This window comes from Alnus glutinosa, chromosome 3 (genome assembly GCF_958979055.1).
Source record: "Alnus glutinosa chromosome 3, dhAlnGlut1.1, whole genome shotgun sequence".
NCBI lineage: Eukaryota > Viridiplantae > Streptophyta > Magnoliopsida > Fagales > Betulaceae > Alnus > Alnus glutinosa.
The window spans coordinates 33,543,571-33,560,020 of NC_084888.1; the positions used below are offsets into that span (position 1 = coordinate 33,543,571).

Here is a 16,450-nt window from a genome sequence, read left to right on the forward strand (position 1 = left end):
TTTTTTAAATCGCACTTTTTAAAAATCGCAACCCCAAACTGACCCTTATGAATATAACATACAAATTCGAGCCACAATTATATGTTTATTTTGAAACAACAAGATTTACAATTTCATTTTGAAATCATAGGGATTTATATGTTTATTTTGATTTATGTGTTTTTATTTGTTATGATGTCAAATCATAGAGACCACTTTAATAATTTTTCTAAAATTTTTACATTGGTCTCAATAAATAATCATCTAAGAAATCTCACCGAGCTATATTTTTCAGTTTTGCATGCTGCATAAAACTTACAGATGATCAATTTTTCCTTTTTCTTTTTACCCCTTTTTTTTTTAAAAAAAAAAAAATAATAATAAACAACTGAAAATATAAAACACTCAAAATTATTTTTATATTTATACCACATTTAAAAAAAGAAAAAAAAAAAAGAAATTACCACCACGAGGGTATCATTCCATATGAGTCCTTCTACACATGCACTTCTCATCCTCCTTATTACCCATTTATAATAAAAAAAATTAATTTTTATTAAAAAATTGTCTTTGATAAATTTTTTAATAAAAATTAATTTTTTTAAAGAAAAGAGAATGACAAAAAGAGGATGAAAGACTCGTCTCTCTCTCTCTATGCACTCTTACTCACCAAAATACCAAATCAAGTCTATTCAAATCAAATCCAACCCAGTCTGTTCGTTTAACAACCTTAAATTGATTACATTGAGCTTGAATTCCCTATACGGCTTTGCATTGAAGACATCGGTCAGCACAGGGACCAGTGCACAGCCTTAATGACCTGATATATAGAGGCGTACATGCGGGTATCCATACGCATCTATTATCTGTATGCAGATGGGGTTATTAACCACATCCGCAACTATTTATATATTTCTTATATATATATATATATTATATTTAATAAATTCACTAAAACGATGTTGTTTTGGTGTTTTAATACCAAAATAATGTCGTTTTGGATTAGGTAGAGGTTATGTTTACATTGGTTTGATTGGTTGTATTGCTTTTTCGTGTAGTACTTGTTACACGAAAAAGCAAAAGTAATGTAAAATCAATATATTTTTTAAAATATTAGAGCTTAAAAAAATTAAAACAAGCTAAAAAACACTAAAAATTGTCCAAAATTATTTTTAAAATCGTTTAAAATAAGCTCTAATAGAGACCCAAAGAAGACAACCCATCACCTAATATGTGAATAGCTGATAATTGCCGCATTTAATAACTATAATAATCGCGCGGATATGATTAGTAAAAACATAATACATATGCGAATATCTTAAAGTGATATTCACATTTTGTAAAAACAGTTACAGATATTGCAAATAACCATATTTGTATATACACTCTTACAGTGATATATTACCCCATCATCCAAGAAATTCCCCAACGGGAACATAGCGTCACAACCTAATTACAAGATGGACTACTGCATTAGTCAAGGAAATTACTTCAGCCCCGTTTGAATTTAACTTTAGTAGTGTTCTGTTCTTGGTGAGCCAAAGTTGCTTGGCCTTATCTTGAGTCGAAAAGCAAATTCAAAAGCGTTCAAGTAAACTGTTACATATTAAACTGACATATTTCCTCATAGCGAATCACATGCTCAAAGGGAATATATTAAATTTGTAGATCGGGTGAAAATCACTTTAAAACTCCAAAGAAAAATATCAATTTATGGATTAAAAAAATTGTCCAAAAGCTTTATAGGTGGATTTTCCACACATACAAAAGACATTTGAAACAGACGTTTTATGCATCATTGTGGTCCTTGTATGCATTTAACAAAATATTGCCTCTTGTTAAATTCGAAGGAACCACAATAACAATGACCTGCTAAACCTGTTGTCCTGATTAAGCAGTGAAGCCCCAGCTACAACTAAAACCACAATAGAATATCTTGCAAACATTTTTTTTTTTTAATAACATGGACCATCACCAAGGCAGGGCCCTTTGGACCCACCCTGGGGAGTAAACCCCAGATTTCACTAATTTTCACACCTAGGAAAATCATGATGCAGGCCAGGGTATACACAAAACAAATGGCCGAGACCCATGAATAGAGGAAAAAGAAAATCCTAAAGCAACAGAGTATACATCACAGGTTTTTGAAGAGGGGTGGTTTAAACTTCTGCACAAAGCATTTGAAATTGTACAAGTTGCAACTCCATGTATAAGGTAGTTGGATCACTAACAAATCTTGATTACTTGATCTGCGTCGTCTAGCATCACTCAAAAATCAACTATTATTCTTGTTCTCGAGTTGCCTTCAATTTCAATATTCCTAATAACCTGTTAACAGCTACCAAACAAAGGCAACTAGACAATGTGAAACAGAATGTTATCCATATGTTTGAGTCACATTCCGTGATAACATTAGTTATGTTATTAGGCAATCAGAGCAAAAAAACATTCCTATTTTTAAGTTGTTTTTTAGTATCATATGCCATTCAATCACCAGACAATTCCTACAGAAGATGTTTCCCAAGGCATTCCCCTGTCTAGCCCTCTACCATTTATGGTGAGATTTCTCATGGCTTTACAGGAAAATGTTTCCGTGAAAGCATCGCTACACAGTAGGAAAAATAAAAATAAAAAAATAAAAAATAATTTTCTGTAACTTCTCTCTTTGAAGGGTAAAATAAAAAGAATGTTTCTCCATACAATTGAAGAAAATAGGGTTCAAGGATAGATATTCATAACCTCTCAAACTAGGTGTTGGCAAAAATACCGCCACCTCCTCTGATTGAAAGTAGTGGTCCATGCCAGGAGCTGCGACTGATCAGATGGGAATCAAGAAACAAAACTATAACTGTAATGTCATCATGAAAATGTCTCCTCACCCCTCGATCAATCTTCTTCAAGTCTGAGTATCTCATTTCTCTTTTCTTTGCTGCTTCACAAAGTGCAGCTTTGACAAGTTTCCTTGCAATGCCCTGCAAAAATATAGGAAATATTTAAATCTGTCCCGCGGCAACTTCAACAAATAATGACTTCTAAGTAAATGAATATAAGCAATTTCACTATTTATGTTATTGGAAAAAGTCAGCAGCGGCTGCTTCAAAGAACAATTAACCTTCTTCGAGGTTGCAAGAGAATCTCTAGTTATTTGTAATTATGCAGTGAAAATCTCTAGTTAGTTGCACACATAAGAACTATACCTTCAACTTATTCTGGGAAAAAGAAGAAGAAGAAGAAGAGGGAAACAGGCTACCAGTATACCAGTACTTATAACTCAATGAAAGAAATAAGGTAACTTAAGATATCATCAATGTCATCATTTCCCAAAGTCAGTTAGAAATAAACCCATGGCAATAATAACATAAATACAAAAGAAACAAACAATAAGTAGGAATCATACATTACGTGGACAGCTCTGGACGATGTCAACTGCCTCCTGATTGCTTAGGTGCTCCCATAGGCCATCTGATGCAAATATAAGAAACTGATCTTCAGGGTAGAGTTTCTGCACTGATATTGCAGGCTCAGCTTTAAGAATTGGCTTGTGGAAGGTTTCTGGCAGTCTAAACTTCGACAATAAAGGCTCTCTATTGAACTCTGCCTTCTTCAAATAGGCATCGCCAATGGATCTTGAAACCTGCAAGAATGTCAAAACTGTTAATAGAGTAATTGTCTATCTGGGCATGTCATCCTTGTGTAAGGACCATGCTGATTTCCGGAGCAAGAATCTTCCACAAGTCATGAATCATGCTCAACTTTCTGGTTTTCGAAATGTGGAATGCTCATATTGCACGTCACTTAAGAACCCAAAAACTGTAAATTATTCTAAACTAAAACCAATAGAAGTTCTGAAATGGCCACATACAATTAATATTCTAAATATGTATTGTTGAAGTGAATACTTAGATTCTCCACACTTATTCATATTTTATTTCTATAAAAAATTCCAACTTTTTTCTGTAAACCATTTTTTCTTTTTAATTCAATACCCAAACTTATTCAGTGAACAATGTAGACAAACTGAAAATTTGATAAAATTACGGGCAAAGAAAGACTGAAAGTTGGGAATATGGGTAGCCAGATGGGCAGGTTTGGGACATGGCAGCCCAACCCAACCCCTACCAGGTTCAAGGTTGCCCTGAACCTGACTTAGGATTCAGTAAATCATCTTGAACCCACCCTAACCCAAATTAATCTATAGGAAACCAATCCCATCTGGGCAGGACATAACAGGTTATCAGATTATCTGTAAAGATCAGCATATATTTCCAGCATGTGCATTCAAATCCTATGTACAACAGCATAAAACTAAAATGTCTAATGTAAATACGAACCCACATGACACCCAACATTATTTAGAATCTTAAACCCAAACCTGCAATGCCCCAATTATCTAATTTCCAGACCTATCCCCATAGGGTGGGGTCTGTTACTTATTAACCCAATCCACTACCATCTCTCTAGTCGGGAAGACACATAGCATGTCAAAGGATGATCATTAGGGAAATACAGACTAAATCTAAAGAACTAAACGGAAATAGTAAAACTATTAATAACCGTAAGCCAATGCATATGTTTAATATTTCTGTTTAACCCCATAGGATATCCTTGATTAGAAAGAATTGCGCACAAGTCAACGAAGGAATCTCATACATTTAGAGGGTCACACAATGACTTAGAAAGCATATAAAATAAAAGGTTATTCAGGAAAAGATAAAGAAGAAACGTGGAAGAAATCAAATACTCAAGAAATCACCTGTATCAGACCCTTCACACGCCAAACCTTGTGCTTTAAAACCACAATCTGGGGATCATCGGGATGCAGCGAATGCAATTCCTCCCTCACAGATTCCACACTTGCATTGTGCTCAGACGATAACTGAACAGCTTTAGCCACTTTAACGGCCTTCTCCTGTCTTCCCAATACCACCCGAGAATCTCCTGCATTTGCAATGTAAAGCAGTCCGGCGCATATTATGCCTACCAGACAACATGAACCAACAGAAGCAATTTGTGGCCTACTTAGCCACTGCTTCTTTACTAGAGAGAGGAATTCCTCCTCAGTTGCCAAGAATGCTTTGTTGATGACATCTGCTGACATTCCTTGATTCTCTGATGTGAACTCTGCAGCACGAATAGCTGTCAAGTCAGTAAACATATGCATTAGCTCCAGAAAAATAAAAATAAAATAAAATAAAAGAAGAAAATATATGCATTAGATTTAATTAAAAAATTAAAAAAATGGAGAGAGAGAGAGAGAGAGAGAGAGAGAGAGAGAGAGAGAGAGAGAGAGAGAGAATGTAAAACTAGATCATTGTGCACATCTTAACATAGAGGAAATTATTTTTTCTGGGTGCTGTCATCCATGAAAACCTTTACCTAATTGCCAAATGCATTATCACTACATATTTTGACAACTATGCATTTTTCTGAATTCTTACAACTAAGAAATTGCAACCTTAAATAGGTTAGGAATTAAAAGCAAATTTTCCACTCATAGAAAATTGATGCATCCATTGTCAGAATTATTATTCCGATTACGCTAATGTAACCCACTTTTATTGCATTAACTTAAGCCTGTTTCCTTTAATCCTTTAATTCAAATGGATTTCATATTATTAGAGAACTCAAAAAAATATGACCAATTACTCCATAAAACAACACATGCTTCCTTTTCCTTTAGAAGCTTTAGATTACGACACCTAATTTATTCTTGATTCTTCCCCAGTTATAACCTATTGGAAAATGATTTCCATGATTTTCACTTTTCTGGTTTATCACCAATGGCAACCAATTCCAACCCTGAATCTGACATTGAGATGGGAACATTGCAATAAGAATAGACCATCACTGTTAAAACAATCTTAAACTACAGAGCTCAAACTTCACTCATTAATTTCTGCCAAGTCTTATCATGCAGTCTACTGAAAGTGGTCTTATATTCTAACTTTAAATACTTTAAGATAATCAAATGTCATTAACAAGCTTTGAAGACAGTGCTAGAGTAGGAAATATCGAAAGAATCTTCAATATCCAAGCTACTACATGACTGGCATGCAGCAGACATGTAACTGAAACACCAAAACACTATTTGCTCTTGCCATTTAACTCTGCTATGCACTAAACATCAGTACAATTGCAAAATCATGACCATCAAAATCCATGAATATATGGAATTCCCCAAGTGCACAAAGATCAAAAGATAATATAACTACTAATTAGCCACATTTGCATGAGAGGAACTGCCCACAAATAAAATAATCATAAAGCCAACATCATAACAAATTGCACAAACTCAGATGATTTGCAATATGGAAGAACAACTTACTCTTGATATTGTTAAATAGGTGATCATTTATAAAACGGGCAGCTTCAGGGCCTCCATGTCCATCATAAACTCCAACAAATGTTCCATGAGGACCTGATTCAAGCGAACTCATTGACCCTGATTCAAGTTGGCTCTGGTCTTCCAAAATATGGTTTGCTTGAATTACTGCCATTGAAAATTCTCCATTCACATGCTGTCCTGAATCCTTGTACCACAACAAACCATCAACCCGACCACTCACGTCACCGCGATTACTGGAGTTTTCACCCTCAACAGAAGGTTTCCAACAGGGTGACACAATCTTCATCAATGAAGTTGACACCATCCCTCACACATTCTCACCCAAATGACCCAGCAATCAAATTATTCATCAAACTATTATCAAGAACAACGTTGAACCCTAGTTTCTGCTCTAATTTCTCCTCAATTTCGAAAAGTAAGTTACATGTACTGGAAATCAGATACTCATTGATGAATGCAGACACCATTAATCTGCAAAGGTGTAAAGCATTAAAAAATTTAATGGGTATATGCAGAAACTGAATATGAATTTGAGACAAAAATCAGATGTTAGACAACATCATGCCATGCAGGTATTCAAGATAACAAAAATTTATCGCGTGCACGATACGATCCAAAAAAAAAGAAGGGGGGGGATTGCGGACACCACCAGCCTGTACAGGTATAAAAGATCAATCAAACGTGCACAGAAACTACACGATAGTGTGTAAGAAGAAAAAAGAAATGCAGGAATAATCAATTATGCACATGCACCAAAATTTGAGCAAAAAAATTGATGGGTACGAACGGAAAATGTTCAGCATAAATTTGCAAGAAAGAACAAAATGCAAGTAATATCAATTCGAAAGCTATTAAAGATGAAACAAAGAAATGGGTATTCTCAGAACCTGCACGGTTTGAGCTTACCACAATGATCAAAATGTTAAAACATTAATCTTTCAGCAATTGAAGATCAAACAAGTTCATGGGTTTGTGACGAAATGACACAACAAAAATTATAAGACAATAATTGAACAATTATGGCACAGAATTGAAAACAACGCGAACTTCTAAACATACCTTGAATCTATGCTTTGAGAAATATTCTACCCCTTTGTGTATAACTTATGAATTATAACCTTGGCTGAAAAGAACCCATTTATCTGATCATCAATAAGGTAGATTTGGAATGTTCTGACAGAAGAAAAAAAAAGAAGTTGTCAGAACGTATAAAGGGGTAGATCTAGAGAGACGGAGAGGGAGGCAGAGATTATATGAAGCTGTTTCTGGTTCTAGTTTCTCTCTTTCTTTCTTTCTTTCTTTCTTTTTTATTTCTTTTAAAGAGAGTCTATTCAACAAATTCCCTCGGTTTGAAATCCACCATAGGTGCCTCTCCTATGGGCTTTTGGCTTTTGGGTTGGATTTTCAGTTTTGGTTTTCTAATTTATTGCCTGGGGTTTTGACTTTGACCTGCAACAAACCACCATTTTAGGCAGCCTTTGCTCATCTTTCCCTCTCCTTTAAATAGTAAAAGTTTTCTATTAACATTTTTCCCAGCTTTCTTTTTTTACCTTCTTTTTTCGTGGGAAATCTCATGGGTGTCTTGCTTCCCGTCTTCCGACACGGGTAATTCTACATTTATATTAAGTGTTTATAAAAAAATAAAATAATTTTTAAAATTATATTGAGTGTGTGATTAATTAAATAATAATTTTAATCAAATAATAATTTTAAAAGCTACTTCATTTTTTTATGGATATTTAATGTACATATAGAATTACTCTCGAGACCTTGACCCATCAGTTTGGCCCACGTACGATAAATGAGAAACGGTATAAAGTATATGAAAAATTGTACCATCGGTCATTGTGGTTAGTTTAAATGATAAATTGTTTTATGCAGTATCAAAGTAAATTCAGAGATCTCTATAGTTGGCCAAATTTATAAGTCACTCACTGAAATCAAATTCCGTTAAAAATTTGACAAATTTCATTAGATACCACGTCAATGCCAATAAAATAACGACACGTGTCACTTTTAATAAAAAAAAATATAAATATATTAACACACGATTTGAGTTGGAAGAGTCAATTTTGTCCTGATTCTCTTAAATGAATTCCCTAAATGCAACTAAACGGTATAATTTTTACAGTGAAAAGTAAACATAACTCCCTCAAATTACCATTTCATTGTCAACGTCCCTCAAACTATCAATTGTGTCAATGTCCCCCCCTAAATTACCAAAACACTTCAATGTCCCCCTTAATAACAAAAATACCCTTCATAAAATTATTAAAAAAAAAAACCTAAAATAACAAAAAGTTATAAAAAATAAATAAATAAAACAAAAAAATAAAAACTGGTTTTTCTTTTTTCTTTTTTTTTTTTAAAAAAAAAATTCGTTTTTTATTTTTATTTTTTATTACTTTTTTAGTTTTAGTTTTTTTTCGAATTTATAATGACATTTTTGTCTTATTAAAAAAATTTATAGTTTTTTTTGTTTTTTTGTTGGTCTTAAGAGAAACATTGACATTTTTTTATTAATTTGAGAGAGAATATTAACACAATTAATAATAAGAGAGACATCATCAATTAAGTGATAGTTCGAAGAGACAAGTATTTTCCTTTAAAACACGATTTATTTGAGGGGTAAAAACTCGGAAAAACGCTTAAAACGTAATGGGCTAGTATTACATATACAGAAAAATAAAGGGTCATCTAGCAAAAATACCGAAGGAAGCCGTTGGCTCGTTCGGGATTCATTTCCCGCATTAGAATAGACCTTCCTCTCTCAGACAACGATGCCAATTTGTCTTCACCTCACTCTTTTTACTTGTCCAATCAGCGTGAGGCGCCAATACATCACTCCCACGCGCTCCTGCCTCGCTCGCGCGGCCGCTGCCAAGTCAGACATGGCCGCTAGCTCAGTCCGAGTCGCCGCCGCTCAGATGACCTCCATCAACGACCTCGCCGCCAATTTCGCCACCTGCTCTCGCCTAACCAGAGTAGCTACTCTCACATTTCTTATAACCCTATCTCTAACTTGCGTGTTTGATTTTTTTTTTCCTTCTTTTTTTTTTTCCAATTTTTCTTAACTTTTTCGTTGCAATTATTTTTTGTTAAACGTCTAATCTGAGCTTGAATCCTAAGTTGGTTTTCACGATGTTTGACATGTAATTTAGAATTAAAAATAATTCGAATTTTAAGTCTCGTCTTTTTTTAGTTTAAATAACTTTTGCTAATTGTAAATTTGTGAGTTACGACTCTTCATTAGGTCTGAGGGTTGGAAATTCGTGCATTATTGGGCTAATAATATTATACAATTCGGGACCTGGCTTTGTGTAACTGAGATTGTGCTACTGTAGAAGTCAATATTATGCAATTTGTTCTTACTGGATTATCTCGAATTATTATACAGGTTGTGTGCTGTAAAGTTTTTTTTTTTGATAAGTAAAAGCTAATACTGCATCATGTAAAAGCCAACATTTTGCATTCAAGTAAACACCAACTGCTACTTTGTTGGTTCAATGCAAACGATTCGTTAAGATTTAGGTTATTTCCTCAATGTTAAATATGGTTTCTATAGAATTTTTCCATGTTAAATATCTATAGTTCTTTTCTTTTTTAGTTTAATTTAAGGGTTTCTATCTACAAAGGAAGCAGCGTCGGCGGGGGTGAAGTTACTTTGCTTTCCCGAAGCTTTCTCTTATGTGGGGGCTAAGGATGGGGACAGTGTGAAGATCGCAGAACCCTTAGATGGACCGATTATGCAAAGATACTGCTCTCTAGCAAGGTGGTAAACGAAACTCCCACCATCAATCCCAGCCCCTCCTCTCTCAATTTCTTAACTTATTTTGATTTCCGGGTTTTTGCTTATTCTTTAATGTAAATTGTGCAATTCATTTTTCTCGAGGTCTGCTTCACTACTTAATTATTCATTCTTGTTTAGCGTTTACATTCTTGAAATGATTCGTAGTTGCCAGGAGGAAGAAATGGGGTTCTGTAAAGATTTTGTTGTTCTTGTAATTGACTTTTGTTCTGTAATGCATCACAGAGATTCCAGCATTTGGTTGTCACTTGGAGGCTTCCAAGAAAAAGGAACTGATGATGAACACCTTTATAACACACATGTTGTGATTGATGATTATGGGAACATTAAAAGCACTTATCGGAAGATACACTTGTAAGTTGATTAACTTTGGGTTTCAGTGGGATTTTTGTTTTTAAGCTTCTTCATTCAATAATTATTATTGAGCTTTCATTTATTTAGATTTCTGTTGTTTAAGATAGTTCTAAAGTGAAGTTTACTAAAATGTTCATTCATATTTTCTTCAGTACAGTGAAATGTTAGATTTTTCCCTATCAATGCTGTGTCCTTAAACCGTGCATCATGCATGCATGTTTAGTTTGACAAAAGTGCCTAGCACATACTATTTAAGATAGCACTTATAATTGGGTGGAAAGGTTTTTGCTTTTCCGTAGCTTATGCAGTGCTGTTAAGCTCTCTCTCTGGATCCAATCTATCAAGTCAGCAGATTTTTCTTGAATGAGGACTTTAAACTTTGTCCTTCTTGTCAAGTGACAGTGTTGAGACTTTGCCTACTGATGAGCGCAATGTAGCGTTGAAACCCATTCGTCAAAGATTCAGCAGGATATATTACTTGGTGTGTGTGTGTGTGTTTGCGTGTATGCGTCTTTACATGTATCGGTTTATAAACACATGTGCATGTGTTTGTATGTTAGAAGAGAGAGAGTCTCCCAGGATCCAATCTATCAAGTCAGTAGATGTTTCTTGAATGAGAACTTTAAACTTTGTCCTTGTCAAGTGACAGTGTCTAGACTTTGTCTACTAATAAGCGCAACATAGAGATGAAATCCATTTGTCAAAGATTAAGCAGGATATATTACTTGGCGTGTGCGAGCGCGCACGTGTGTATGTGTGCCTTTACATGTGTTGGTTTGCGTTGTGTTTGTGCACTTGTGCGCGTGTGTTTGTATGTTAGAGAGAGAGAGAGAGAGAGAGAGAGAGAGAGAGAATGGCAGTATCAGTTCAAGTTGACAAAAGTTTCTCCTGCTACTATGTTTGTGATGGTATTGTTTGGTCAACAGGATACTGTAAATAACAATATCTTTCTGTTTTCAGGTTTGATGTGGATGTTCCTGGTGGAAGAGTATACAAGGAAAGTAGCTTTACCGAAGCAGGTATTTTTTTCGAAGTTGCATATATGATATCCAAGTTAAACGAGTGATTGCCTCATGTTCTACTTTTTTTCTTTTTGCTTTATTCGTTTATTTTTCTAGAAAACGGATGTTGCGAAATAAGAAAGCATTTTGTTGAATCCTATTGACATCAGTATCTTCCCATCTTGTGTTCTTGCAAATTTATGAGAAGTTAAGGTCACACCTGCTTGTTGATCTGGATAAAATCTTTTGGCCTTTTTTGTTCCTTGGCTCTACCTTTTTTTCTTTTTTCTTTTTTCCCTTTCAAGAAAGAAAACTTATTGTTTGTGTAGTTTGTTCTTCCAATATGGTTTCCCTATTCTTTGTTCTTATTAACATTTTTCTTTTATTTTGCATGTGTGAGATTCATATGTACTGTTAAGCTCATTTCTTAATAGCTTAAGCTACAAAGCAATTGGCTCTCCCAACATTCTACCAAATGTTTGTTGTCAGTTGGAACTTTGGTTCAATTCTTGGTATCTCCTCATTTAGGAAATTAAGTTCATATCATTATTCATTTTTAGGGATCCATGTGCGGTTTCCTAATGCATTTTGGGGGATGGAGCCATGGAGGTGTGTGTGATTTGATGAGTTTTTGGGCTCATTACCTAATAGTTTAAGCTTTTTGGACAATTAGTATTCTAAAACTAGATAGTGTACATGTTGTGAGAAAAACACTTTTTTTTATGGCATCTAAGCTACTAAAATTATAATGTTTTTAGGGAAGGATATTGTTGCTGTAGACAGCCCCCTTGGACGTTTGGGACTGACAGTTTGCTATGATTTGAGATTCCCAGAGCTCTACCAGCAGCTTAGGTTCCAACATGATGCACAGGTATGAGTGGATTCCCTGGCTTTGTGGTTGATAGATAACTTTGTGTTGAATCTGACACTTGCAAATCTGCAGGTTCTACTGGTACCTTCAGCTTTTACTAAAGTAACTGGTCAGGCACACTGGGAGATTCTTCTTCGTGCTCGTGCAATTGAAACTCAATGCTATGTATGAACTTGCTTTCACCTCCAGTATCAGAATAATTTTGTTAGAACATTTGTAGTAAAATCAAGTCCATTGACAAGCCCATCTCGTATGCTATGTTGTCCCCTACTGCTCCAATTTGAGAATGATTGCTGAATGAATCATCAGGTCATAGCTGCTGCACAAGCTGGAAAGAACAATGATAAAAGAGAAAGCTACGGTGACTCATTAATTATTGATCCATGGGGAACTGTAGTTGGTAGACTTCCTGGTGAGAACTAGGTCCCGTTGTACATCCTGAAGTTTCACCTTTGTACATTCTATGTGTGTGATCGGTAAGACAGTTGGTCAACTAGTTGATGTTTCTGGCAACATGATTAGTGTGGCTTCACAATCTAGATGTCTATGTGCATTTTTTTTTTTGTATTAATAATAATTTTATTGAAAGAAAAGGGCAAAGCCATCGTACACGAAAAGTACATAGTCTATGTGCAATTTTCTCATCGATGTGTTCAACATCACTGCATTCATCCTCCCAAATACATGATGATGTCTAATGCTTATTCTTGGAACAACCTTCTCTTCCCTGAGACGTGGAATTTTATACTTGAACTTATTTTACAGAAAATACTACTTTATTTGTTGGCATAACTATTGGTGCCTGTGGTATGCATACTAGCAGCTCCAGCAACATTAATATTCACAGCTGGTTCGGTTTTTCTGTTTCAGATCGACTGTCAACAGGGATTGCTGTAGCTGATATTGATTTCTCACTAATTAATTCAGTGAGAGCAAAGATGCCAATTGCCAAGGTAAGCTCTATGAATCTATCTCTGGAAGCAAATACGGTGAAATAAACGGAGCCTCAATTTTATTTTATTTTTCAATACTGACTAGATGGTAGGTGTGTTTAACTTAAAAAGTAAATTTGTTTTTAAACTTGTGAGCTCAAGTGGGATTTAGACATGTGAATCCGTGTGCATGATTGCACGTGCACCTTTGCACGTCCTCACGTGCATGCATGTACCTTTATGCACTCTAACAGGAGGTCGCCGGTGGTGAACTTTGTTGAACGTGCGACTCAAATGCATAGTTTTATTTTCTTTAAATCAATTTTTAGTTTATAGAAGATGCCCTTTTTTTCTTGTGTTTCTAATTTAATATTCTTCTTCAGCAACGGAAGCCCATTGACTTCTGGAAATCTGCATCACTATAAATTTTGGACCTGGTATATATCCTGTATCCCTTGCTATACAAATGGTACGCCAGGGCGCCATTTGAAGCTTCCTTCTACTCTTTATATCAGAAGATGAAACTGCTACTGCCTGAATTTATGGGGAGGACAATACTATTATGGCATCTGAAATTGCATAATAAAGTTATTATATCCTTCACTGCGAGCTGTCAATAAGTGTCTCCTTTCTGCATTTTTATTACATTTTTGTATCTTTAAATCGTGAGGTGTTGGCTGGTTTTTACATGTCTGTTGGCTATGTGCGTAGTACAAGTACCACATGTATATAAGTTTTTGGACACTATTTTCTTGCAAACCGGTTTTTAAGGGCGAGTTCTATATAAGGTTTGTTATATTCATACTCTGCTTGTTTCGGCGTAAAATGTTTTTTAAAAAATATTTTCGGCATTTTTCGGTGTTTGGTACTGGCAAAAATAATGGTCAACAGAAATCATTTTCAGTTTAACTGTAAAAGCCTCTTTAATTTTTTGAAGAAATCGTTTATTGGATTTAAACTCTTCATTCTTGCACGCACGTTTGTGAGAATCCGCCACCACTGGGCAATGTAGTTTATTGGTAACCCAATTCTACCGACGAAGACCCTAAATTTTAGTATCCGATTGCTTAAATTCGGCGACATTGGCCGGACTCCAACGATGGTTGTCGGAATCTGGCAACCACCTGAAATCCGACCAAACATGCCAGAATCTGGAAATTTCTTGCCAGAATCCTGCGACGTCGCTGGATTTCGGGCAGAACAGATTCTGGCCAATCTCGCCAGAATTTGACCAGAACGGCCGACTTCGGCCAGTACAGTCGGATTTCGGCTGTTTTGTTCGGAATCTAAAATTTATGCCAGATTCCGGCTAATTTGGTTCGAATATGGAAATTCTTACCTATTCCGGCCAGATTTGGGCGATGGCGGCCGGACGTAGCCGAATTTCGGTGACGATTGTCGAATTCTATTTTACGTCGTTGGTGAATTTTTCGTACGAGCCAAACGCCGAAAAATATTTTTAAAGAAAATCATGATTTTGTTGAAAATATTTTATGACGGAAAACATTTTACGTCGAAACAAACGAAGTATTGGTATCATAGCATGCACCGCATTGAGTATAGGATCAAATCCAACTTGTCAAGTATGAAAACAAATGAATTGTGACTTTATGGCCAAGTCAGAGAGGAGGCATCTTGGGGAGGGTTGCTACCTGTAGAAGAAAGGGTCCCACAAAGTCATCCAACTAGGAATGACGGGTCGTTAGGATATCGGCTGTGGAGCGTAGTTATATATTACAAACCTAAATGTTTCACATCAATTAAGTATAGTTTTAATCATATGTATATTAGTTATAGGGAACCTTCATTTTGCAAACTGGTTTTTAATGATGAGATTTACTTAAGATTTGTTACCTTCCAAACAACAACCCAATTCAACGCAATCATTTTAGAACCCAATGAAATTAAATATTGACAACTCTTCCTTTAATTCCATAGCAGGAGAGGCAAGATTCTTTTCACTGCGCTCACGAGAGTCCTTCAAGTGATTGGAAGGGCGTATGGTTGTGGTAGATATTATTATTATTATTATTATCCGCATTTACTCTCAATGTCACAATTTGTATATTGAGAGTATAAATGATACAAAGGCATGGTATTATTTGATTGGTTTATTAGTTCACAACCATATAGAATTTTAGTAATGGTTCCAAAAAAAATTGAAGTATATTATAACTGGATCGAGACTATGTACAAATTTACGGTATTTTATTATTTAGAATTTTATAAATCTCAATCATTATTTACAAATTAAATGATCAAGGTTTTGCGATATCAACATTTATTATTTTAAAATGTGATAAAATATGGTAATTGATGAAGCAGTAAATATTATGTAAATAAGAATGATAAATGCTGAAATGGTCAAACTTTAGAACACTTCTTTGCCTTAAAAGTATGATAAATGTTTAGTTTCATTCTCTTACATATCTCCGTATAAGAGATATGCAAATCTTCCATTGAATCTGTTGGACTACTTGTGAGTTTCACTTACATGTTGGTTCCACAAATTTAATAATGAATTTGTAAAAGAGATATCTGTGCAAGAGAATGACACCAAAAACATCTCTAAAAGTTTTATGTCCTTATAACTATTATAATTATAAAGAAGGCTTGAGAGCATGGTTTTCGCCGGGAGGGGGTGGTTTTCTTGCCTCCCCCTCCCGGTGGTGATTTCCCTCTAACTCCTCGTGAGTTAAAGAGTTTTTTTGTTCCTCCTGGGTTGGTTTAGTAGGGTTAGTTTTTTCTCATAACCTTTAGGGTTGTGGAGCTTTTGTTCCTCCCGGCTAGATCCGGTGGAGACTAGTCTTCCCCTAGCCTTTCTAGGCTATGGTGGTTTTTATGTGTCGTTATTTGTATGTTTTCTTTTGTTTGGCAGGATTTCTCATCTCAAGTTGTCTTCCTTGGGGGATTGGCCGAGCGTTCATGTCGTTAGCGGGATGTTTTTTGGCCCGTTCTTTCACCATTTTTTCTTCAGATTTTGGAAACCAGATCTGCTCTTCCTCGCCCACTTCTAACTGACACGCGCCCCCTAGACGCGTTCTCTGTCGCCTTCCGCCCTAGACGCCGCTAGATCCAACCTTGTCGGTCGCCGGTGACTGGCGCGTGGTGCCCACACGCTAGTGGGCTCTCAGCTGTTTGGTGCGTGTGTGGGCCACG

The 16,450-nt window shown here is 35.5% G+C and overlaps 2 protein-coding genes across 3 annotated transcripts; one reads left to right on the forward strand and one right to left on the reverse strand.

The window, feature by feature from the left end:
• Nucleotides 1-2,597: 2,597 nt before the first annotated feature.
• On the reverse strand, nt 2,598-7,780 carry LOC133863470 (probable protein phosphatase 2C 38). 2 transcript variants are annotated; one of them, XM_062299405.1, is made up of 5 exons: nt 7,385-7,780; nt 6,305-6,796; nt 4,733-5,100; nt 3,377-3,613; nt 2,598-2,951 (listed from the first exon to the last, which is right to left on the reverse strand). In XM_062299405.1, the coding sequence occupies exons 2-5, from the start codon at nt 6,627-6,629 to the stop codon at nt 2,727-2,729; spliced, it is 1,155 nt and encodes a 384-aa protein (XP_062155389.1). In that variant the 5' UTR covers nt 6,630-6,796; nt 7,385-7,780; the 3' UTR covers nt 2,598-2,726. The 2 variants fall into 2 exon arrangements, with proteins under 2 accessions (XP_062155389.1, XP_062155388.1); XM_062299404.1 differs by having other exon boundaries at nt 4,733-5,115; nt 7,385-7,779.
• Nucleotides 7,781-9,037: 1,257 nt separating this feature from the next.
• Nucleotides 9,038-14,093, forward strand: LOC133862421 (deaminated glutathione amidase, chloroplastic/cytosolic). Its single transcript, XM_062298228.1, has 9 exons — nt 9,038-9,309; nt 9,961-10,097; nt 10,359-10,487; nt 11,448-11,506; nt 12,247-12,359; nt 12,432-12,524; nt 12,669-12,771; nt 13,230-13,312; nt 13,675-14,093. Exons 1-9 carry the CDS (start codon nt 9,106-9,108, stop codon nt 13,714-13,716), a joined length of 963 nt encoding a protein of 320 aa, XP_062154212.1. The 5' UTR covers nt 9,038-9,105; the 3' UTR covers nt 13,717-14,093.
• The last annotated feature ends 2,357 nt before the right edge of the window (nt 14,094-16,450 follow it).